Source organism: Numenius arquata, chromosome 4 (assembly GCF_964106895.1).
Source record: "Numenius arquata chromosome 4, bNumArq3.hap1.1, whole genome shotgun sequence".
NCBI classification, from domain to species: Eukaryota; Metazoa; Chordata; class Aves; order Charadriiformes; family Scolopacidae; genus Numenius; species Numenius arquata.
The window spans coordinates 35,704,335-35,730,998 of NC_133579.1; the positions used below are offsets into that span (position 1 = coordinate 35,704,335).

A 26,664-nucleotide genomic window follows, 5' to 3' on the forward strand; every position below is an offset into this window, starting at 1 on the left:
TTGCACCCCCTTTAATGAGGAAGTACATTAGATTTCTTGTATATTTTGCATGCTCACGTGCATGAAAATACGTTTCTTTACTAGGTCTGGCTAGCTCGTAGCTCATTATAAAAGTGTACTTTTTTCTTTCAGCACAAAAAGAAAACAAGGCGATGTTCATTTTTACTTTCACTTTCATCTTGATGCATGAAGACTATCGATATTTTTTCTTTTCAGAAACAGACGGTGGCGTTATGAAAAGCTACAGTAAAAGTACAGACCTCACCTTGGGATCCTCATCCCTGCCAGGGTCTTTGGACAACTGACCAATGGGTCAATGAACGCAGAATAAGAAAAGCTCTATAAGCTCTACCACCTCCATTCTATCATTTTAGGACTCTCTGGAAGAAATAAAAAAATTAAAAAAGGATGCTACCTCCTGAACAAAGACAAACTGCAAAAAATACTCTGTTCCTGCCCCTCTCTCTGCTGCATTTTTGCTTGTGGATGACCCCCTGTGTGGGGGTCCTGCCTGGTCTGCTGGGAGCTGGGTGGGGACAAGGACCTCCCCATCTGCACGAACCCATCCTGGCTGCTTCCACTGCGAGACAGATTTCCAGATCCAGACAGAAAAGAGAAGACACCAGGCAATTGGAGACATACCATCCAGGCCCCCGGGCAATGAAATTTCTAAATGAAGAAAGGACTTTGTGGTAAATAGCTTTTCCTTTTTGCACATAACGTGGTTTTCTCTCATGCCGTGATGGTGGGTTGAAGGACAGACTACAGGTGTATCAAGCAGTGGTCCCCAGACACAATCTTACATTGCAGTGCCACCAGCAGAACCAAGAGCAGAGGTCGGGGGGGTGGGGGAAGCGCCTCCAGATTCCCCTCACTCCGTGTACAGGAGGGGGAAGATGAAAGGGCATGTTTTCCATCCCTCAGAAAAAGGAGTTTCAATGCCCATTAATGCCCATGAACTGAAATTTTATCCAGCCAAATAGCATTAAGCAATTTGAAATCAAGGCACATTGACTTGATCCTGCATTCAGCACGCAGCCTCTATCTCTCTTAGTCATCATGCTTTTAGCTGAAGCTTTGTCCTTGTTGCACCTCTCAAAACTATAGAGAATTTCTTCCGTTTAGAATAATCAAAGTACGAGAAAGAGGAGCCTTGAGGACAAGTCCTTTCATGTCATCAGGAGAGGGTGGTGTTTTCACAGATGAGAAGGACAATGAATTAGTTTTCAGTGGTTTTTAGTACCCCTGCTCCTAATTTTCAGGTCTAGCAGGTTTAGAAGCCACAGGGACAATAGAATTAACACTGATTTATCCCTCTTGACCTTGTTGAGCACCATGGGCAGCCAGAAGAACACAGTTAAGCAACATCATAGCGCTCTGCTCTCTTCCATAAAAACCCTCACCGCAGGAAGCATGAGTACAAGGGCTCGAAATCAAATAGAGAAAAGCACGTTGTGCACAATTTGGATCCAAATGCCTAGATCCTACTGGCAATCTGCACTAGTAAAATTAACACGCGCTGGCATATTCGCTGGCAACAGTCCATCTGCAAAACCTTTGGCCTCCCAGAAGGGAGCAACTCGATCCACACACAGAAATGCAAATATGACCATAAAACACACCTGACGATGAGCAAAAAACCCAAGGAAAATTCAGGATACTAAGTTGTGAGCTCCCTGCAAGCCAAAGATGTCCCTGCAGCCTACATCTTACACCACCACTGGATTGTTTCAGCAAGGGTGATGCAGGGCAAACCACAGGCAGCCAGTGCCCAGTGGGAATCAGCAGCAGTGGGGGTAACAGCAGAGTTGAGGAGCACAAGACTATTTTGCTCGTCAGTCTGGACTGCCTTTTATCTCCTCTCTCTTCCCCTAACATAAATCCTTTTCATTCCAGTTATCTATCATCTGCCTCACACCTGAGCACTGGTCTGGCCCTCCTCCAGTGGGGTACAGCCCTACAGTTCCTCGAGATTTTCCCCATCACCTTTTATAACCTTTGCACAGACTTTTCCTGAAGTGAAACAGAACAAAGCCTTAAAGAAGTGGTGCAGGGGCTGGCTTGTCCCGCCCCACTCATAACTGCCACCAGCTGCCTCCTGCTCACTCCATCAGCTGCAGTGAGGGCTCCAGTCACATTAGAGAATTATAAATGTTTCTTTCCAACAATCCTCTTCAAGGCACAGAATGTAAACTTCATCCGCTAATATCACACCATTACTTACATTTTATACTGGCATTCAAAACAAAGACATGTTTTTAAAAATTGTTTTAAAATGGCTATTCGGAAGGAAAATCCAGCTATAATGTGCGAAAACAAAGAAAGGAGATTCATATAAAAATCTCCCAAAATAGTCTCCTCAATACTTGCTTACATTACAGCTATCTCATTAAGTAAAAGGACATGAAGAAAGAAATAAGACACTTGTTTTTATTCTCAGGAAGAAAAACTTTTATTTGAGCCACTTACCCTAAATGAGAACTCAAGGTTTTCTCCTCCCCAGACTTCCATTCCTGTGTCATACGAACCAAGATAATCAAAATACTTCTTGCTCACAGAAAACAATCCACCTGCCATGGTTGGAGACCTATGAAAGAGAATAGTAACTCTGAATTGAATAGAAGCAAAAAATATAAATTAAAAAAACAATGCAACAGATAAAAAATACAGTATTTTTTTTTTTCAATTATCTCAGCCTTTTCTGAATACAAAGTAACAGTCAGCCATTAATTGGTTATCACCAGGGCACTTAAATTTAATGTTGTAGTAAAAAAATCGTATCTGAAACAAGCTCCAGGATGTATTAAAATAAAAATAACAATGAAATCAGAGAAGATAAACATTGTGTTAATATAAATTTTTGCAATCACAGTGTCTTTGTGAGTGACAATAAATGACTAGTCTCTTACCTTCACACAGCAGAACATAAGCTTTTTTGTGGCAGAATTATATTAGTCAGCTCTGAAATTCTAAGTGCAGTATCCTCATATGTTTTACTTAAGTAATAAGTAAACAAATATTTGTGCTTCAGTAATTAAAAACATTCCTGATCCATTAATATCAAGTGGAAAAACTCTCAGACATCAATTGAGCAGAATTAGTAAATATAGCCCCTAAAGAGACTTTTTTCTTTCTAAGAAGATCTGCCCTTCTGTATTTTAAAAAATTTTTTACTACGTTCAGGAAAAGAAAAGATAAAAATCAGGGATCAAGACCAGATCCTCACCGAAGACCACAAGGCCCAGAGCAACAGTGCACTACAGGGATGTACTTTCAGTAGAGTAGTGTATGCACATATACATAAACTTGTATTTCTTCAATATTGTTCTTATTGTTTACAGTCTTAGAAAATGACCCTCTTTAAAGTGCCAAGCATATAAAATTGGCTGGAACTAAATTCAGCTGACACTTTATGAATTTTACTAAATTGCTGTTGAGGTAAATATTAACAAATGCTAGGTGCAGTGATCAGTCACTCTTGATCTGTCAAAACTAATTTTACCAGCCATCTTTTTGAAGCAACACTGTCTTACACTGTCATATGTTGTTTCAAAGAGTGGAATGAGATGAAGTGAGACAGAAGGATAAAAAAACAAACTCCATAAGAAGTCAAGCTCTTCTGTCTCTCTCCAGATCTCGTCTTTCCAAACACAGCTGTTGGTGACACCACTCCCAGCACTGCTGCTTTCTCCAGACACGTGCTGAACTCGGTGTCCTTGGGCTACTGTGAAGCTTTATCCCTCATCATTTTCCCCTTGGTATGCCAAAGACAATTCTTCTTGACGTGGAAAAGAAAAGCATCATATTTAAACTTAAGGCTTTAAAAATATTTACTCCATTGTGAAACTTCTTTTAAGGAGGATGTGGATGAATATATGCTGAGGAGGACCAAATTACTGCTTCACTTTTCCCATTTAAAAGAAAAAAAAAGTTCTCTCAGTTGAGGATAAGTTCATTAATATTTGTGAAGTACTGGGTAATATTACCAGGATAAGCAGCCTAGAAAAGACTAAGAAAAATTAATCATTCTGTATTTGTTGTAGTCCATAAGATAACACATTATAAATAAAAGCAAGGATTTTTAAAATCATGATGTTAAAAATGCCCCACAGTTGCTTCATTTCTTACAATACACTGCTGAAATACAGCAACTTCCAAAGCTAAACACAGTAGACCCTCAACTATCAGGATTTTGCCTACAGTGTCCATTTTCCAGATGTATTGTTTGTACTCTTACCTTACCTCTCCTAAAAATATAGCATGGAGTGACAAATAATACTGACTGACTGCAAGTCATCTTAAAATAAAACAAAACTAAAACCCACAAGTAAGACTTCCGCACGAGCTCCTGTGAGTTAGCCCTTGATAGAAACTCTGGTGGGTAGAGCTGTATCATTTCCTCCCAAAAAAGAACCAGCAAACTGCTTCACCTTTGAAAACATCGCAAGGAGCCACCACTATTGCTACAGCACAGATAAAAGTCTTCAAAAATACTTTTGCTTTCTTACTGATTGATGCTTTTTTCCCCTTTTTCATTGTTGACCATGATACATTTTTTTACAACACTGATCTATTTGCTTTTCACAGAGGACATCCCTCCAGTGTTAGTTATCAGTTACAACCTTTCTATGTGCTGATAAGTACCTATGGGAGTTTGCCTGCAAGAGTCAAGATAACTGCTTGTGCAATAAGGATTCCATATGGAAGATTACATGGGAATTTCAGTTTTTAGAGCAATATTTTTCCAGGAGCATGGTGAGCAGGAGCTATTTTGGAAAAAAGGGGAACTAAACAAAATACGCAATTTTTAGTAATATGCTCATTTCTCAACTATTTTTCAGGCCCTGGCATTTCCAAGTGAAATCAAAAACACTTGTAACATTCAGAGTTTCATAAGATGCGTAAAAATTAACCTGATCACATCAGTCTTGGACTTTCTCCGGTTCTGTTCTCTTTCAGGAATAGTATGCCAAGTGAAGATCAGCCTCCAATCAAATCCACCAATCTGTGGCTCACCAGAGTTCCCCAAGTACTCAAATGTATTCCAGTCAATAACATCAATAACAGGGCAGACGACAGCTGTTTCTTCTTCTGCAATCCTAACATGTTTTTAAAAGAAAAGGGAGACTTCCATTAGAAACTTCTCTCAAAAACTAGAACTGTCAAGAACAGAGAACTCTTACAGATACCAAACATGATGTTTTTCTCCTTTTCAATTCATGCTGCAATACAAGGAAATAATGGCTACAAGAATAACCATTGATTTCTTGCTAGGGATGCATCAGGAGGATGCATCAGGATGGACTCGGTTGTAGGCACCTGGTAAGCATCAATCTTTCTGGACAGTGGAAGCAAGGTATGCCAGATGGCCCAAGATAACACACTGAGCATCTGGCTTGCATGCCACAGCCAGCACCACATTCTCAACAAAAATGTCTATTTTGTTTTGTACAGGTAACTGTCTTTAAGATATTAAGAGAGCAGCATGATTGTATAGTTCTGCAAAGATGAATAATAAATTAGCTAGCCTCTTGGCCCTTAAAGTCATGGTTGTTCTTGCAATTGTGATCATCTGCAAAAAGTTATACTGAGCACTACAACAGTAACTCAAAAAGCAGCCACGAGCTTAAAGAAAACAACCATGCAACACGGGAATTAGATCTCCACCAGTGAAACCTACGTGAAGGAGGCCTCCAGAAACCCTAGCAACATAGGAGATAAAAAGGAGAAACAAGATAGTACGGCAGAATGACATACCTATCAGCAAGGCTGATCTAAAGATAGTTAAGATCTTAATCATACTAAGAACGTATCAGAGCTTACGACATTTCTTGCAGGTCTACTTCTGCAAGGAGATAAACCCCTTCCTCCCATTTCTCAATACCATGCAGGATTTTCTGGATTCCTTTCCAAAAGCATTTGCCTTTACAGAAGGCAGTGGGATCCTTCGTCTTCACCTCAACTTCTGGAAAGATCTCTTTTAGTACTAGGAAAGATCAACTTCAAGTGTGCAAACTCAAGCTAAAGTGCTTCTCCTTAATCACTCTATAGCAATCTGCTCTACACTGATCTTGGACATCTCCCATTACTTCAGTGAAATCAAATGACTTTTCTGACTTTAAGATGCTGGTACTTGTTTTAGTCCTGCATCTTCCAATCTGCATATTCCAGAGAAGGAAAACTGAACATGTTACACTGCCAATCAAGGAAGAGATGTGATGTATCTATCATTCGAGGGGAGCTGGTTCCTCATGGGATTGTTAAGCTTAAAACCTGCAGGCTGACCAAGGGGCTCTGGCTCTAAAATTAGAGCAACTTCTGGTGGTTAAATGCAACAGAACAGCAGCATTTCCAAAGAAGTATTGACCAAGCTGAGAAAGACTTCCTTAAGTATGAAATGGTCTCTTGTTGCTGGAGGGAAGATGCGACACAGCTGTTTTCTCCTTTATGATCTCCCAGTGAAATCCTGTTTGGTTGGGCTTATACAAATATTGCTATCTCCTGTCTCACTTGCATAAAACTTATGTACAAACCAATGAGAATGTTATGTACACAGAGGAATAAAAATTCCAATAAAATGTAAAACTGTTTTGTTGCTCCTATAAAGGAACAGGACTAAAAATTAGGTAGCTGGCATGTGATTTCAGTTATGAAATGAATCAGGTAAGTGAAAAGCCATCATCTTTTCCGTAAGTTAATTCTTAACTTGATGGTATAACGCACAGGCAGCTTACAAATACAACTTTGTTTGCATTGCAAAATGCTAACACTGTTGTATTGTTCCCGTATGTTTGAGTCAGATACGCCAAGCAGACATCCCCTTAGACATGAGGTCTGCATCTGCAGCAAGAAGAGCAAAAATTCCAAGACACATCCAGCCCTAACTTTTTACAGAAGTGATTTATTACACTTAAAATTATCCCAATCCTTCCTCAAGATTGCCATCTAGTGGTTTCCTGAAGAAGTGAAGGAATTACAGAATCCTCTCCACAGTTACGTACTGTTCCTTCAGAGGACGGTCATTAAAACTAAGCTTGTTCTTTGATTTTTACCCCTTTCCTTTCTTCACACGATCTATACTGTTCATAGTTAACCCATAGTAAACTGGAATATACTCGGTGTGAAATTTAGAAATAGGTTAAATGTGGCAATTTTAAAGAAAGAAAAATTAAAATATTATTCCAGATACGTTTTCAAATGGACATAGGGAGTTTGAGAACACAAGTTCCACTGGGAATCATGAACACTTGCACACCTCAAGATATCATGTGCTCTCTTTCCAGTTTGCATAGGGCTGTTTTTTCTGGTCCTTCTCTGAAGTCTACAGTACCCGGTGGGAATCTTCATAGGATGCAAATCAAACCACTGACCTTGAGGAAAAGTTTTTTTTTTTAATTATGTTTTAAAGAGAGCTGGTCTTCTATATACAGTATCTAGGAGGTCTGATTCAGGTACTGTATCTATCAGTATCTGCTAATGGCATCCCAGGAGATAAAGATGTAAGCTGTCAGCAAGAGGGGCAAAAGCAATACACCCTCGTGCATGCAATGTGGGGGCGACAGGGTGCTACAGTAAGAGGTACCAGTGGCTGAACCAACAGTAGGAAAAGTGCATATATGGCTGCTGACTACATGTGGGTGAGGCTTCAAGAATATCATAAATATTCTAAGTTGTAATAGAGAGTATTTTGGGTTTTTGTGGTTTTTTTGTTGGCTTGTTTCTTTGTTTTTCAGTCTTGGGGTTTTTTTTAACTAATGGAAGTTTTCTAACTGCTCCATAAATCTGAAGAAAAGTTGAAAAACTACATAGCTGTAAAGTACAGTGTCCCAGGAGAGATGGTGTCCAAGTAAAAGTCAGTGCTGACAAAACATTAACTCCTCCCTATCCTACCCTGTGATGCTTTGCATCAGAATCAGTTTGGAAAGGTGGATTTGCTCAGGACTAGGAAGACAGAATTTATTGACTTCTATTCTAATCTGCTTATGCATACGTTGCCCTGCAATAGGGGATGTCTCAGGGCATGCATCTTTCCAGACCTTCTTCTCATCCACCACCCAGGCTGACAGAAGATAGGAAACTACTTTTCCAAGGCAGTTTCAAAGCTGGGGAAGGATTCCTCTTCCTGAAAAGAAAACAAAAAATCCACCTCCTGATCTTCCACACTTCCATTCACAACCCCACTGCCAGGAGACAAACCCTCGGCAGCGCCTCAGGGACCAGGCTGCAGTAACCTTTGGTAAACGTCTGCAAAGAGTCATTTTTCCACTGCAGAAGCGTGCCAAACTGTCTCTTCTGCAACGGGAGAGAAAACCAGCCCAGAGCGTAACCTCACCTTGCCAGCAGCGGCTCCAGCCAGCCCTCGTGGCATTCACAGTGGCAGTCCAGGAACGTCAGGATGTCCCCTTTGGCCACAGATGCCCCCAGCAGCCGGGCTCGAACCAGCCCCTCTCGCTTGTTTGCACGGATAAGACGCACCTTGCGTAAGCCAGCCACATAGTTTTCCAAAGCCTCCTTTAAATGTCCTGTAACAAAACAAAACAAAAAAAAAAAAAAAAAAAGGAAGAATATAGTTCTGGAATGATTGGTTTACATCACGCTACAGAAAGCTCTTTTTTTCAGCAGCGTATTACTTAAAGCAGTGCCTTAAAGATACCATCATTTTGAATTCTTATTGTGCTATACTGTCCATGTTAGGAAAGGACGAGGAAAAAGCGCAGAACTTGGATGGACACAAATTATGGTTACTTTTAATAAACTGAATGCTTCATATTTGCCTCAAATTCATTTCCAAATTGTTAAGTGAGTCCCAAACATTATGCAAAACTTTTTCCATGTAAAAGTTTTATTCTTAACAAAATTCATGTCTGGTGGAAAAAGCCAGCATTGTTTTGCATCCCATAATTCAAATGAAAACCAGGTAACTCCTTACTATACCTTACACCAGGGGAAGCCTGGAGCAATCAAAACTTGCTCAAATTTGGGAACCTGAAATGCTCCAACCTTAGTTATCCAGACCGTAGTTAACTATATATGGAAGTACCCATGTTACAACATAGCAAATGTGCTTCCCCGTTCTAAACTAAATTTGGTCCAGAACTCAAAATTTTCACTGGCACACTACAAAAAACCCCACGTTCTCCTATTAGATGCCAATGTCATACAATTTTATGGTATGTTACCCAAACAGCTTATCTTTTCCTCCTTTGACTGGCTGACCATAAAACCCCACCAACAATCAGCATCATTGAGAATTATTCTTCCTACCTTTGTCACTGTAATCATCTACAAGGACAATTTCTTCCAAAAGTATATCTGGAGATGTCTCAAGAACACTATGAACAGTTCGCAGAAGCGTTGACCAAGCCTCATTATAAAAAGCTATCACAACAGAGGTCTTCGGCAGGCTGTAATAATCATACTTCTTCTCTCTGCATCTGTAAAGGAGAGGATTATATTTAGTATGAGTGCAAAAGCATTTGTTAATTTTCAGAAAACTATTCTCAAATGAAGAGTTCATATGCTACTTACTAGCTGTAAACAATAATAATAAAGCATCTTAAAGGAACTGTGTGTACACAGAAAAGTCACGCAAACACTTTCAGGAAGCTGGTATTCCAGAAGTCCCATGTCCACAGCATTATGACTAAAATTCTGCAACCTCAAAAAAATGTTTAAAAAGAAAATTGATAGGAGGTATTCTGGGCTGGCTACTTGCAGTAGCTGTCTTTGCACAAAATTACCCCAAGTAGAAAAACAAGCAATGGCCAAAACATGCCTCAGATTAACGAAAGAAAGAAAAAAAAAAAGGAAATACGAAACCCAAGTGTGGTAAAAACAGTAGCATAAATTACTGATAACTTGTGCTTTGGAAAATAAAACAAGTGCTAGACAGTAAAAAGATAACTGTGAAGGAACAGCAATATATAAAGAAAAAAATCCAACCAAACAGCTACAGAACTGAGATGTATGCACACTGAGCAGAATTTGGGAAGCCCACAGAACTGCCAAGATATAATACTGAAATCCACAAAAAACACAGACAGGCATAGAAATGCATGGTTTTGGCTCTATGGAGAGCCAGGAAGTTTGCAAACCTTTGGATTAAGCTCCAGAATGTATGTGCTATAAATATATTCCCCAAATGAGCACAAGGATGCCAAGAAACTTCCAGCTGAGCCAAACGTGTCAATTGTTAAAGATTCCCATGGTCTGAAAGAATTTTAAAATGATGACGGTATTTATTATCATTTCTCCCCTTTTCTTAGAGCATTCTGTATGAGCAGTTTTGTGAGAAACCAACAGAAATGGTTTAGAGATGTTTGGATTTTCTCAGGCCTCCAGCACCTGCCTCCAGGCAGGTGACACCTGCCTGGTGTCACCAGGGCTTTCATGGGGCAGAAGGACATACTTCAGCTTCTGTAGACTACTGGATCACAACAGATACCAAAGCAGGTAGGACATCCCTCCTACAAAAACAGCACAGCAGCAAGTTCTCCAAAACCTAAACTGGTGGGAGCCGACGATGGAAACCAGCACTGCTCAATAGAAAACGCGACAGCAAAATCCCTTAGGTGAATTCAGGGGAACTGAAGTTCTTACGAACACCCAGACAATGACATCAGAAGAAAACTGTATTCCTATAGCACATTGAGAATATGTTTACTGATCAATTAATGCTGCTGTTAGCAATAAAAATTACTTCCTCTAGGTTTCTTTAAAGATTAGGCAATGTTTTTTAAGATCTGTGGTATAGAAAGAAAAAAAAAAGTCTGAATCTGAATATTCCTAAAATTAAAATTCTTATAAAGAAAAAAAAAGTCTGTAGAGTACTTTAGTAATAAATACCTGAAAATGAGAAGGCAATGAGGAGAAATGACACTTGGGTAGGGGAGGCACACATAGGCTGCCCAGGGAGGTGGTGGAATCTCCTTCTCTGGAGACATTCAAAACCCACCTGGACAAGTTCCTGTGCAACCTGCTCTAGGTGGACCTGCTTTGGCAGGGGGGTTGGACTAGATGATCTCCAGAGGTCCCTTCAATCCCATGGGATTCTGTGATTCTCAAACATGAAAGGAATGCTATGCAACAACATCCACTGTATACGATGCGTATGCATGCATACACACATAAAGATATACATAGACAGGTAGATACACAATACACACACACACACTTACACAGTGAAGTACAAAAATGTCCATCCAGGCTGTAACTTGTCCTGGGGCAAACAGGAGCATTAACAGAGAACTGCCTCACACCATCGGCTGGTGACAGAAGTGATTTATTTTGCCAAATGTTTATGTAGTAACACACGAAAAAGGAGTGACATTTTAATTAACTTTTCAGAAAAAAAAAAAGGCAGAAAAACCTACTGTATGCATCCAATTTTAGGAATACATATTTACTTTAGCCTATTGAAAAACATTTATGCTCAGCACTGCCAGGAAAAAATTCTTCTTCTATGTCACAGTCACTTGCACCAGGTAATTTCAGTTCATTTCTTGACGGAAACGGGATCTTTACCTAATTATTTTAGAAAACTGAATGAAAAAAGAAGAAAATAGAAAACCTCCAGGAAAGCTTTCTCTGGAAAACATATCAGAAAGATTCACTGAATAGTAATATTGTATTCCATTCTTTGAAAAAGGAAATCCAAGAAGTCTAAAGAAGCTTATAAGCCTAATTATAGATTAAAGACTTCAATGGATTTGCCCAAAAATTACATGCTGGAGACAGGGAACATAATTTGGCGCAGAGCAAGGCAGTCCCCAAACTGTTTGTGATTCGCTGTGCATTGCTGCCTCCTTCAATGAGCGTACCCTGCACTGCGGGAAAAGGTCAGCCTCCTACGAGACATACCAGAGCACACGTTTCTTAGGTTTCTGAAGTCAAGAAAAAGGCCAGAACTATAAAGGGCATTTTATTTAGTAGCTCTGTGGTGGAAGGCAACACGCAAGTGTGGAGAAGAGACTCGCCAAGCAGCAGGGCAGGCTGCCGGCCTGGCTGCCCCAAGTGGTGCCCGGATCCCCCGCAGCCCCCATCCCCAAAACAGCCCAGTTGGACAACGCTGACAACCTGCCAAAGAAAGAAACCATCTCTCAACATGCACATTGAAATACACAGAGCACAACTGGAAGCTTAGCTTTTTAGCACGTTAAGTTTCTTTTGGGCAAAATTAATCATGTATAGACCCACTAAAATTTCAAAACTTTCAAAAAATTAGAGAAAAATAAAGTAATTCAACTTCTATGCAGATTTGCATGCTTATCTCAGAAATTATTTCCCAGACATATATTCCTTACTAGACTACTACAAGAGCTCAGTTGCTAGCAGTCTCAAGTATTGTTGATGAAATGAAGCATAATTTTCCATATAGAGTCATAGAATCATAGAATGGTTAGAGTTGGAAGGGACCTTAAAGATCATTGAGTTCTAACCCCCTTGCCATGGGCAGGGACACCTCCCACTAGAGCAGGTTGCTCAAAGCCCCATCCAGTCTGGCCTTAAGCACTTCCAGGGATGGGGCATCCACAACTTCCCTGGGCAACCTGTTCCAGTGCTTCACTACCCTCACAGTAAAGAATTTCCTCCTAATATCTAATCTAAATCTCCCCTCTTCCAATTTAAAACTATTACCCCTTGTCCTGTCACTACATTTCCTGACAAAGAGCCCCTCACCAGCTCTCCTGTAGGCTCCCTTCAGATATTGGAAGGCTGCTATAGGGTCTCCCCAGAGCCTCCTCTTCTCCAGGCTGAACAACCCCAGCTCTCTCAGCCTGTCTTCATAGGGGAGGTGCTCCATCCCTCTGATCATCTTCGTGGCCCTCCGCTTGACCCGTTCCAACAGGTCCATGTTCTTCCTGTGTTGGGGACTCCAGAGCTGGACACACTACTCCAGGTGGGGTCTCACAAGCACAGCGTAGAGGGGTACAATCACCTCCCACAACCTGCTGGCCACACTTCTCTTGATGCAGCCCAGGATGCGGTTGGCTTCCTGGGCTGCCAGCGCGCACTGCCGGCTCATGTTGAGCTTCTCATCCACGAGCACTCCCAAGTCCTTCTCCTCAGGGCTGCTCTCCAGCCATTCTCCGCCCAACATGTATTTGTGCCTGGGATTGCCACGTCCCAGGTACAGGACCCTGCACTTGGCCTGGTTGAACTTCATGCGATTTGCATGAGCCCACCTCTCAAGCCTGTCCAGGTCCCTCTGGATGGCATCCCTTCCCTCCAGCATGTTGACCGTGCCACCGAGCTTGGTGTTGTCAGCAAACTGGCTGAGGGTGCACTCTATCCCACTGTCTATGTCTCCGACAAAGATGTTAAATAGCACTGGTCCCAATAACGACCCCTGAGGAACACCACTCATCACTGGCCACCACTTGGACATTGAGCCGTTGACCACAACCCTTTGAGTACGGCCATCCAGCCAGTTCCTTATCCACCGAGTGGTCCATCCATCGAATCCATGACTTTCCAATTTTGAGACCAGGATGTTGTGCAGGACAGTGTCAAATGCTTTGCATAAGTCCAGGTAGATGACGTCTGTTGCTCTGCCCTTGTCCACCAAGTCTGTGGCAGTATTGTAAAAGGCCACCAAATTTGTCAGGCACGATTTGCCCTTGGTGAAGCCATGCTGGCTGTCTCAAATCACCTCCTTATCTTCCATGTGCCTTAGCAGAGATTCCAGGAGGATCTGCTCCATGATCTTGCCAGGCACAGAGGTGCGGCTGACTGGCCTATAGTTCCCTGGGTCTTCTTTTTTTTCCTTTTTTGAATATCGGGGTTATGTTCCCCTTTTTCCAGTCAGCGGGAACTTTGACAGATTGCCATGATTTCTCAAATATGATGGAAAGCGGTTTAGCAACTTCGTCTGCCAGCTCCCTCAGGACCCGTGGATGGATTTCATCAGGTCCCATGGACTTATGCACCTTCAGGTTCCTTAAGAGGTCTCGAACCTGATCTTCTCGTACTGTGGGCAGTTCTTCATTTGCAGAGCCCCTGTTTTTGCCTTCTGTGACTTGGGCAGTGTGGCTGGAGCCCTTGCTGGTGAAGACTGAGGCAAAAAAGTTGTTCAGTAGCTGATATCTTTCTGTTTTGAAAGAAATTTCAAAGAGCTTTGCTCAGTCTTCAAAAATAATCCCACCAGGGAGATTACAAACCTAAAGTGTTCAAACTTTGGAAAAATAATAGTGTAAGAAAGTCATAAAAAAAAAAAGAATTAATGCCTGAAATGGAAATGCTTAGAAGTGTTGTTGAATAACAGCTAAGCAGCATGCATACGGAAACTAAACATTACCACTTCACAAGACACACAAGCTTCAAAAAAACCTCACTACAGTTATGAAACCTGACTTAAAGCCTAGTGATCATAACTCAGCTTTTCCATTTCCCAACTCCTATTTACAAGAGAACCACCTCAGCAATGCATCTTCTGTATTCACCTTTGCAAACTTCAGGATGTATTTTTATTCTTTGTGTGTCACCCAAGTATCCAAGCTCCTACTTTGCAAGTGAATCATTTCACTCCTACTTTGGGTTCTTCAGAAAAACAAACACTTATCAGTTACAATATGTCATTAATATGACAGGGAGGATACAAACTGGTGACAGCAGTTGAAAAATATGTTTTTGCAGATACTGGGAATGTATATTTATAATGCCTATACTGCAAGCTGCTTTCGGCTTCTGACTAAGGCACTTTTTAGTGCCACCCTAAAATGCATAACACCATCCTTTCCCAATATAGGGGATCATGTTAAGACAAGACTAATTGCATCTCACGCTAGCCACCTAAAAGCTAGGTGCTAACTTTGAGCTAATCATCTGAAATCCGCATGTCCATAAAGACAAAGCGATTCACCTCACTCTCCTTAAGACATTTATCTAGCACAAACAGACTTCTCCCTTGTCTACAGAGGCTTAACTACAGAGCAGATGTTTAACTTTTCTATGGCTAAAGTTAAATGACAGGAAACTACCTACAGTCCTTACTATAAGCTGTCTGATATATCGCCTTGAACCTCGTTATCATAACTAAATGCACTGTCATTTGAAGTCCAACATATTCCTTCACTATTCTCATTATCTTATTCAACCACATGAACTTCAGTATTTATACAGATAATAATCACATATATTAAAAAAAACCCTCAAGTTAAAAATGTGTGCATATTGAGTGGGTTCATTTTTTTCAGAAAAGTACACATATTTCTAGTCAAGCTGATTTTGGAAAAAGTTACCAGATACCAGGATTAGTCACTGAGGAAAAAATCCATGGCCAGCACATGTGAGCAGCCTTTTTGAAGCCAACAAAACAAAGGTATGTTTTAAATAGCACCTGGATTTCACTGAAAAACACTGATATATATAATGGATAACAACCATAATTGGTAATGCAACGCAAACTGTATCCTCAGCCTCTGTCCTCTGACGGCTCCTTTTCTCTGCAGCCCCACTAGAAAACACACAAGCAGAGTCTTTGTGCACAGCAGAGTTGCACCCAGAGAGAATGCAGCTGGGACTGCCCCTTACCACCTCCCAGGGAGCAGCCTGGAACACTGCCCTGCTGCAGCATCAGCTTCCGCACCTACTTGGTTTCCCTCAGGCATCCTCTGCCACACTGGGTGGATGTTCCAAGGATCCTCCTCCTTGATCACTGCAGCTTAAAAGACAGGTGTAAAACAAGAAACACCAAAAGATACAGCTTTTGTTTATCAATTTATAATAAACATCTGCGTTTTAAAAATTCTAATTGTATTCAGCCATGAATCTTGACATTCCTACACACAAGTGAGAGAGAGTAATGCTGTGTCTGAACACAAACTCAAAATCAAGTTCACTACATACCATCTTTCCTGCATCTTTCACTACAGCACCTACTCAAACATCTGCCTCCACAAAATGCAAACTGAAGCAAAGGATGTAAAGGGGTATCATCATATACACCCACGTTCCTGTGGGGTTTTGGTTTTATGTTTTTACATCGCACTTGCAAGTCACAGTCTAACCGAGACTATATGGCTGACAAGTTTTATAATTTAAGTTTGGAATCTACTACACTACAAAATTTGTTAGCAAGTTTTACAATAGGTTATTTATTAGAAACTAAGGAGACATCAGTCAGGAAATGCCTAAACAAAATTAAATGGGCTATTTTAGAGAACATTTTTGACAATTAATGTAATCACTCAATTTATTCCATTGTAAGGAGCTGTTCCTCTCTTAGAGATACGTATCTATACACGGGGAGAGACAGCATGAATGTGTGTGCCCCGGGCATGCTGCCATAGCTTAATTAGGAATGGTTGCTGACATACTTTTATGTAAGACTTCTACCACAACTGCAACAATACGGCAAGGGAAAATACACTTTCAATCTCCAAGTTTTATGTTCTAGATGCCAAGTTACACGTATTTTAAAAAAAAAAAATGTGAAATGTTCTGTGAGTTTTCAAAGATTTGTTAAGAATACAATTGGTGCAAATTCCTTCACGGTTTCTAAAGGTATACTTCTCTTTTACTGGAACATTTTTAATGGAAAAAAGGATGTGTTGAAAATCAAGATGTAAAAATTATTCTCAGCAATCCACAAAACCACAATTGTTCTAGACTACTGAAATTTTTAAGTTTGGAAGTTTCGTTTTGAATGCCTGAAAATACAGAAAGCTCAATATTCTGTAGCTTCTCTCAGGAAGTTCAAAACAGCACATATTACTGCTATATCTGATTTAACATGATTTATGTGACTATGATATGTGACATTGCCACGGCAATCACGGCATCATGTAGCAAACATTGTCAGGATCTTGCTTCACGCTGGGTTGCACGCTGTGGGCTAGGAACCAGGCTTACTAGGTTTGTTAATGGTGGGTGGTGGACATGCTGACTCACACCACCACCTCCTTTTCTCTTCCTAATTTCACAGAATCATAGAATGGTTAGAGTTGGAAGGGACCTTAAAGATCATCTAGTTCCAACTCCCCTGCCATGGGCAGGGACACCTCCCACTAGAGCAGGTTGCTCAAAGTCCCATCCAACCTGGCCTTGAACGCTTCCAGGGATGAGGCATCCACAGCTTCTCTGGCCAGTCCATTCCAGTATCTCACCACCCCCACAGTAAAGAATTTCTTCCTGATATCTAGCCTAAGTCTACCCTCTTTCAATTTAAAACTTTTCCCATCATGGCACTCCCTGATAAAGGGTCCTTCCCCATCTGTCCTGTAGGTCCCCTTTAAGTACTGAAAGACTACTATAAGGTCTCCCTGGAGCCTTCTCTTCTCCAGGCTGAACTACCCCAACTCTCACAGCATGTCTTCACAGAAGAAGGGCTCCAGCCCTCTCATCATCTTCATGACCCTCCAACCTGTCCATGTCCTTCTTATGTTGGGGGCCCCAGAGCTCGAATTTGAACAGTATTAGAACGTTGAATTAAACAGCAGATGCCCTTTAGTAAGAGGTGTTCTCAAGTGTCCTGTAGGCTGTTAGTGAAAAAGGCTGATCTGGATGAATGGGTGTCTCAGTCCAATTTCACCTTCTCCACTGCCCACCCCATAAGCTTCAAAAGCGGCAATGTGAACTCAGGGGTCTGCCAGGCACCTTCACCCAAGAGAAAACATCTCCTCCTCCACCGTCCCGAAGCCACAGGAGAGGACTTCCACTTCTCCCTTCCCTGCTGCTCCCAGCAGCAGCTTCGGGTTCCGCAGATCCACCTACGAGCATCTCAAGCTCAGCAGCATGACATGGGTGGCAGTGCTGGTTTCTGAGCCACCCTGAAGAGTTACCGACACCATGTTACCTACCCCAGGTGGAACATGTGTTTGAACAGCTGCTCCTCACCCCTTCTTGGGGGAGAGCAACCTATGGATAAAATCCAGTGTGTGAGCCAAAACTGATACAGCCCTATTACACCAAAACCCGGGATACAGAGGTGCAACATTTCCAGTGGAATCAAGGATATGATAAACCAGATTATTCTTTTCTCCTCCCAACACTACACAACTTTTCATGCTAATTTATTTTCTCACATAAAACTACCTCAAACAAACTGCCAGTTTTGTCTTTGAAAAAAAAAATAAAAAATAAAGAGTCTTATCTGAGCACAGAAAGACTGCACCCGGTTTTGCACACCTACATGACCCATGTGTGTTCGGGTATTACAGAAAAAGGTGCTGATGTTTACGGAAGGTGTGTCTTGGTAGCAAAGTAGATAGCAGCGAGGTGCTGATTAACCTCCAGAATGGCTGAATTATTCAGGGCAAGGCTGGAACATGTAAGCAACATGAGTTAAAGAGATGTTGGCCCACACTTCCCCACCACTCGCTCCCAGCCCAACAACCCGGGTAAATGCCCCCTGAATTGTGCCTGCTGAAACAAACCTCATTAGGAAAGAGCCCCCCAGGATATAGTTCAATCTACAACACCATGATATGATCAAGTCTTTGAGACTAGCTAGATTTTGGAATGGTTTTCCAGATTATTTCATGTTTTAAAGAATGATTCTCCCGGTGACAGTAAGTTCTCAACAGGACAGACTGCCAAACACTGCTTTTAGACTTCAGATAATAAAGGACAGCACTGGCTGATATAAAAACACTGTGAGAAGCAAGAAAGAAAGCTGGGAAGTCTGAAACAGAAGAAAATACTTGCAAAGAAGATTGAGGGGGAAAAAAAAAGCAAATCTGTTTATGACAGATTAAAATTACATTAAGAAAAAATTGTCTAGAAAGCCCAGCTATGAGGGTGGACTAAATCTATATCCTAAATTTCACAAATTTAAGAAATCCGTAGATCCTCCTAACTCCAAATTGTCAGAAAAAGACAACAGAAGTTCTTGCCTAGCCCAGATTCTGGATGTGCAGATCAGAAGGCATTTCTGTACATGTCCATGGGGAAAAAACAATTAATTTCTATTTTATTTTGCTGATTTGAAATAGGGGTTTCATTTTGCTCAAAGGCTTACCCGTGTTTGCAATTTTCTTCCAAGGTCATGAGATACACTTAACACTTGCATAGAGCCATGCAATTTCCTACACCTACATTCAGAAACTTACTTTTATGTGAGTAACTTGATATAGGACAAGAAAAAAACTTTGCAAAGTAATACAATAACTGAAAGAAGTTATTGTAACCATCACTAATAGTAGGCTGTGGATGCACCTGGTCCTTACAGAAAATTGTGAATAGTATAAGCACTGTTTAAAGAAAGAAAAAAAAAAATCATAATTTGTGGTTACTATCACTGATCTGGGAACTTTACCAGGTTAAAAATGAAATCAACAGAAACCAGTCATCTAGACGTCAGAGGAAGCTGAGGATCTCTACCAGGATCTGTAGAGAAAAACGGTCAAAAAGTAATCATGTGAGCTCTTCTGAAAAACATTTGCAGGTGACTATTAAACAAAAGCATAATGAGAAAGAAAACTGACACATTTTTACAGAAGATGGGAAACCAAAATAGTAAAATATCCTAAATATTAAACCACTTGTGGAAGCATTGTTGTATTCTGTACTGTGATAAAATGCAAGCCTGCTTATTTAAGAAAAAAAAACACAAAATAAAACAAAAAAACAATGTTGCAGATTTATTACTCCCCCACTTAACTGTGTGAGGGAGGAAATGAGATGTCCCAGAGACATACTGTTTTGCAGGTCTAAAGCCTGTTTATAAATACAAGGAATCCTGCCAACTAACAATAAAGTAATGACCTAAAGGTATTATGATTAATGTAGTTACCAGTAACCAATCATCCACTCCAGAAAAGCTCAGAAAACAAATAGAACAAAAAAACCCAACACCAAACCAGCGACCATAGTGTTATGAAACTACTAAAGCTTGCTCTTAAGTAAAAGAGCGCTGCGTCTTTTGGACTCTGACCAAATGTAAAGCCCGGGAATGCCTGCGCCAACGCAAGCCTTGGGTGCAGAGCACGCAACCAGCTGCGCGCTTAGAGGGAAGGGATGCACCGGCAAGGTCGAGCTTCTGCAGATAAGCTCTCTAAAGTGCTCGCTTTTCCTATATGCGCTGCAACAGCAACAACAACAACAAAAAGTCACTGACGTTCTTTCATCTTTAGATAACAGATGGAAGACAAGCTTCTGGGTGAAGTCCGGCAGTCATGGTGTGCCGGGGAGGAAACACCCGGCTGCCACGCCATTTCCTGGAACAGGGTCAGGTTAAGACTCCTGGCAGGAGCAGCGTGCCCATCAAAAGCAGATGCTGTGATTTTTGGAGTAGAAGAGAGACCAAAACCTAATCTCAAGGATTATGCTGGGAGTTTGCCAGTGAGATACTACCAGGTGAGCACCCTGCGTAATGTGCTACTTACAACCCAGTAAACAAAACAAAACACAGTAGTAAGTGAAACTGTAAGAGAATTGGGAAGTCAGAAAAATCTTAGTGCAAGATTGTTACTCTAAACTCAGACATCTGTAGGCATAAATGATAGAGACAGAGGAAATTAAGTATTTGTGTATATCTATCTACCTATATATACAGACAATTAAATATGTACACACTGCTACTTAAATACATCCATTACAACATGCGTGTATACATACAATACATAGATATAAACAAACCTCTTCAAAATACAGAAAATTATCTAGAATCGAAGAACAAATATGTAAAACTTCTTTTATAGCTGCTAAATATTATGCAGACTGCATTCAAACTTTTGTGGGCTTCTGTGGCTACTGAAGATCATTGTCAGGTAAGGAAAGACTTACAAATTCATTTTCTTGCAAGGACATGTGAAATGAGGCCCAAGAGCTTACAGTCTTCTACCATAAAAGAGACAACATAAAATGCTGAGTCGGCACAAAAGTGCCTATTGCTGCCTTATTCCGTTTGTAACGAGTCAGCTAAAAGAAGGCAGCTGGTGTGATTTTACAAAAACCATCCCTGAAACAAATGTGCAATGCAACCCTACTGTGAGAAATAAAGAAACTAAAAAAAGAAGGTAGAACATCTAAAATCAGGAACAATGCTCAAAAACAGTCCTTAATCTAAAAAGCCAAGCAGAAAAACTGGAAATGTATTTCTTACACATTGTAATAAACTGTAAAAGGCCGTCTAAGAGACCCTATCAGTTGTCTGCCTAACCCTGTAGCCCTGTAAAACCAGCACGCAGCAAGAAGCCCAGCCAGCTGGGACGCAGCCGGGCTGTTGTGCAGGGGCAGGGGACAAGGCAGAGCAGAGTTGGCCAAAACACACGGCCCAGTGCCCACCCTTCTGCACTCACAGGGCATCAGCCCCAACATGGCCCTTAGTAAGTCCATGGCTGATGGAGGATGCTTGCTTGTTTTAAACCTGCTATAATTGTTGCTTCCTGTATGCGTATAAACTCAAGAAATAAAGGATAGATCTTGAGAAGACAACCTGGGCCATCTAGATAACGTTATGATTGGAGGGGTGGGGGTGGAAATTTCACTGTGGCAGTGATGTAGCCTTGGAAGAGGTGCCCAGGGAGGCTGTTGAATCTCCAGTCTTGGAGACTTTCAAAATTTGACAGGATGAGGACGGCCTTTAGCAACACGTTCTAACACTAAAGTTGCCCTGCTATGAGCAAGAGGTTGGACTAGAAACCCCACAGGTTCTTTCCAACCTCTGTCATTCTCTGACCCTATGGCATATTTCACTTCTAGCCTTGTACAAACTGTATCATCATTTAGTAATTTCCTTACATTCCTATGCATAATATTTTACCAAAAGAACATTTTTTATAGTTTATTTATATATATTATACATTTATTTAGTTTGTTTTTATGTATGCTTAAATATATATTTAGGTATACATCTAGGTACATATATATACACATAGATATGGGTACACATAGATATAGATACATATATACACATACCTATACACACACACAATTCTAGCCACCAACAAAACTGAAGAGCTTTGGTGTGATGAAACATAGTATTATCAGTCGCTGACCTCAAGCGCAGACACTTAAACACTGGCAGTTCCCGCTTCCTTTAGACAGAAACAGGATGAGTTCTCAAAAAAAAAAATATGTTACAGTGGTTTGTAATAACAAGAAGGAATACAGGGCTTCTCAATATTTACATTGGCAGGAATATATTAGTAGGAGAAACACCTGGAGTTGAAGAAACTTTATAGAGTAAATAACATCTGTATAGGATTCATAGTCAAATATTGTGAAACAATACACTATTTGGCAGATTAATCTCAAACTATTATTCTCTTCCTGCACAGTACTATCAGACATAGGTATTAGCAAATTACTATTGCCACATTTCTGGTCTGACAGCAGGCCCAGGATATACAATATGTAGCAGTGAGAAAAGTTTTTTTGTCATAAATTTCTGATAAAGCAACACCTTATATCCATAATTTTGCAGACCAGGTTTAAAGGTGTATTGGTTCAGATATTCAAAATCTTATTAGCAAAATTCTAGTTTTCACTATATTCACATGACTGTGATTTTCACAAATTCACACCCAGAGACTGGGTTCACTGATGAGTGTGGGAGGTCACTGAGGTTAAAAGGAGCAGTGAGGCACCCAGGTAGTGGGGATGTTAGCTATCTTTATTTCCCTTTCTTTCACCCTCCCATTTTCCTGGGATCTAAAATTTCCAGGAGAGAACTTACCTCCACACACATCAGAATATGCTGAAACAGACCAAAAGCCCATAGCCCAGAATAAAGTCTCCAAACACAGTACCTATTAATATTTCATTAATAATTTATTTTGATTTTCTAGCAGATGGACTTCCTTATGCTTTACAATAAAGAATTTATGAAAAAAAGAGTTGGCAGAATTTATCTACTGCATGCATCGACATAGTATTGCAGCAGCTCAGCAAGAGGCACCCTCTCAGTAGCTTGTTTGTCTTTCAGCTGTAAATTAATTAGTCACTTCTTTATCAAAGCCATGCCGTAAGTTGAATCGCATCAGGTCCAACACACATTTTTGTGGGACTTTACCAGTGATGTGACCCCTCACTATTAAAAAAGAAAGCAAACAACAAAACAAAACAAAATAAATCACGATTGCTTCCGAGCTTTTATCCAGTTATTTATAAATGCAAGGAATTTCCACTTTATTTCACAGCTGTTTAAGGAACTCATCAAAAGCCTCTGGAAATAACAACATGCTTCCATATTCGGATAATCACAGCCTTCAAAGAACTCCAATAGATTTGTGAGACACGTCATCCTTGACAAAAGCCAAGTTGACTTTTTCTCAATAGATCACGCCTACCTACCTGCTACCAATTATTTTTCTTACCACAGTTTCTAAATAATATGCCTGGAAGAGATCCAAGCCTTGCCAGCACACAGTTCTCTGGTTCTCCTCTGGAACACCACTAAAAAAAACAAAACGGTATAGATCTTCTGGTCTTCAGGTACCAAACTTTTTTCATTGATCACCACTAAAATGTAGCCATTGCATTATTTTTGTGGACTGCTGAAGTCTAGTTGAAGTCTATCAATGGTACTTATTACCTACCACTGTAGCGTCACCCATCACTCAAACGTTCATTAAAGACCATGAGTGGTCAAGCATTACCAACCTTAAAACAAAGAAACCAAATCATATTTTTCATAGACTTGACATTTCAACCTGTATGGCCTCTAATCTTACACTGAAGTGGAATAAATTTTCTGTCACTACAGTCTTGGTATACTTTTTTCAGTACTTTTTTTTTTTTTTTTAACGTTGATCTCTTATACGGTCTTCCTTCTTAAGAGAGGTAATTAACAACCTCATAGCAGAATTGTATCTGGGGGAGTTTTTTTACATTTGCTGTGTGAGTTGGATAGATGCTCTGTGATGTTTCTGCCATAATTTAGATTTATCTGTGTGAAGACGCATGAAGAACCTGTCAGCAGATACTGCAACGGCACGATACAGCCCCAGCCCCAGAAGGCAGTTCTCTCTGAGATTATGCCACTGACGCTTTGCAATCCTTTTGGTTTGGATATGTTTTGTCACTTCAACATCCAAATATTCAAATCAAAAAGTATGTGTCATTGTAGCCAAAATCCACCAGCCCATTTACATTATTTTCATTTCAAGAATCTCCCCCCCCCCAGGTCTGTAATGTCCCCTGCTCAACAACTGTGATCTTTCACTTCCTGCAACACCCTGCCTGAGAAAAGTGGCAGGAGTCCAAAATTATTTATTGAAATTATTTAAATTCTTCCTGTAGAAACGCAACTGAAACGGTCCTTTTTAGCCTATGGCCTATAGACTTCTTCTAAGGAGAGAATGAAAGAAAACAAGCCTACTGTCATGCTTAAATTTACAATAAAAAGGCCTTGCACTTGCACTGCAATTGTTTAAGAGCTATCACAGGATTCATGTTTTAGATTCAGCGCTAACAACTAGAGTTGGGTGAACTACCAGATAAGACACACTAATGTGAAGTCAACCCATGGTAGAGGCAGAGCCCTGCTTTTTCCACAGCTCTTTGCTACCACACAAACCTGCTGCAATGAAATAAACTGGCTGAAACCAAGCTCGGGTGAAACAGAGGAGAGGGCTCTGCAGCCCTCAGTCTGTCCTGACCCCTTTGACTGAAGGTACATACCTGTAACCGGCCCACGCGTTCCTCACCCCCTGGCTGCTCGCTCCCAGGACTGCCCGCACTGGGACGATCTACTCAGTTAAACCAAGAGTTTGCCTCAGGCCAGAACTGACCATGGAGTCGGACCCGCTGGGCAGCACCGACTTCACAACCGCGCTGAACTGCTGCCTGTAAACTAGAATCACCTCAGCAAGCGGTATCTAATCCTTAGTTTACAATTGCTCATGCCACCATCTGGCATTAGTGTCGTAACTGTAAGTGTAAATTGTCCCACCAACTAAGTATCCGGGAACAAGCAAAGTGCCAGTTTAGAAGAATGTTATGCATCTCTGTGAGCGTTTCTAAATCACTTCTGGTAAATCTGATGATAAAACAATCTGCTTTATACTGTGTGGCATGAGACATCCGAACACAACGCACAGCTGAAGTTTGGGAAACGTAACATTTGTAAAGCTGGGAGTGACTGGGAAAAGTACAGTGCTGCCTACAGTGACCGATCCGGGGGACGGCAGCAGGAGAAACACGGCCACTGCGTAAGGGCTGAAACCACACTGCGAGGGTCTACCAGAGGGGAACTACCACTCCCGAGTTACACACCCACCACCAACGTGCTACTGTTTCTGCTTTGTGGAGGAGCAGAAAACAGGCAAAAAATCAGCGACGGTTTTAACTTAATGAGCAAAAGCGTTTGGGTGTTGGAATTAAAGTTTTAAAAGCCTCCACGTTTCTGAGTGAGCTACAGTTGGGACACGATTACCCCCCCCGCCGACCTCTGCCACCGAACACTCTTCTGTGTGTGGGAGCTGCTCTGAGGAGGCAGACCAGGGACAGGCAGGGCTCCTCTGCCCCCACCCCCACCTGCCCCCGGGGTCCCCCAGCGCCGGAGCCCGGCGGGGGCGGCAGGTGGAGCGGCGGGTACTCACAGGGGGTGCCAGCGCTCGGGCAGGCGGCGGTGCAGGGAGATGCGGTCGCTCAGGTAGATGTTGATCTGGTGCCGGCGGATGCTCTCCTCCTGCAGCCGCTTCTCGGCCGGGCTCAGCTCCAGCCGCACCGCCCGGCCCAGATCGCCCAGCGACCCCGGCTCCGGGGCCGGCTTCGCGTACACCGGCTTCCGCAGCAGCTCGGTGTCGGCGGGCGGCGGCGGCGGCGGGGCGCGGCGGGCGGCGTGGCGGGGCGGCGGGCCGTGCCGCCAGGCGAGGAAGCAGACGGCGGCCAGCAGCCCCAGGGCCAGCAGCGCGCCCCCTCCCCGGCAGCCCCGGCCCCGCTTGCCCCAGCACATCCCGCGGCCGAAGCGGCCGGCCATGCCGAGCCAGGCGGCGGGGCCGCGGGCGGCCTCCTCCCGGACACGGACACGGGAGCGCCTCCGCCCCGGGCGGACTACGGCGAAGTTCTCACCGACCTGCCCACGCCGCGCTGGCCCCGCCAGGAAACACCGCCCGGGCTCCTCCGCCGGCGGCGGCTCCTCCCGCCGCTCCGCTCCGCTCCGCCCCGCCCCGCCGCCAGCCCGGCCCGGCCCGGCCCGCAGGGGCGCGGAAGAGCTGCCGCCGGGCGGGGAGCGGCTGCCGCCGGCGGTCCCGGGGCAGGGACACCGCCACTCGTGTCGGTGAAGGGCGGGGGTGTGCTGCGGCCCTCCCGCTCCCCAGCCGGCTCCCCGGTGAGCGATGTTCCTCGTTTTCGGGGTGGTCGGCAGGCTGCTGGGTCCCGAGGGCCGCGGCACCCCACCGGAGGCACAGGCTCTCGCTGGAGACACAACCGGTGGAGCCAGTAATGGTCCTGCCCCAGCCCCCAGCGCTTGTCCCCAAGGGGACAGCCTGGTGCTGCTGCATCATGCGCTGCTGGGATGCGGGGATGCGGGAGGAAGGCATGTCCCCTTCACACATTTGCTGTTACCCTTCCAGGAAGGAGGTGATCTGGTCACCTTGAAGCTCGAAGGACCTTCATGAGCACCGGTAGCTCTATGGCAGATGATATGCAGGGGTACGGGCAGCAAGGGAAAGTTGGCAGGCACGGCCACCGCAAGCTGCTTCTGCCATTGGAGATCAGCAGGACGGCCCCAAGGCTTGCTGTCCCCTGACAGAGGTATCCAGGGCTGCAGGAGGGCAG

At 42.6% G+C, this 26,664-nt stretch overlaps 1 protein-coding gene across 1 annotated transcript in view; it reads right to left on the bottom strand.

Annotated features, from left to right (window-relative positions):
- The window catches only part of GALNT12 (polypeptide N-acetylgalactosaminyltransferase 12), a 48,217-nt gene extending 22,353 nt beyond the window's left edge, over positions 1 to 25,864 (bottom strand). Inside the window, exons 1-5 of the mRNA XM_074146507.1 lie at positions 25,485 to 25,864; positions 9,265 to 9,434; positions 8,333 to 8,522; positions 4,914 to 5,099; positions 2,470 to 2,587 (exon numbers count right to left, since the gene is read on the bottom strand). Of these exons, the coding sequence (XP_074002608.1) occupies positions 2,470 to 2,587; positions 4,914 to 5,099; positions 8,333 to 8,522; positions 9,265 to 9,434; positions 25,485 to 25,864 (1,044 nt within the window). The remainder of the gene's footprint in view (positions 1 to 2,469; positions 2,588 to 4,913; positions 5,100 to 8,332; positions 8,523 to 9,264; positions 9,435 to 25,484) is intronic.
- Between the last annotated feature and the right edge of the window lie 800 nt (positions 25,865 to 26,664).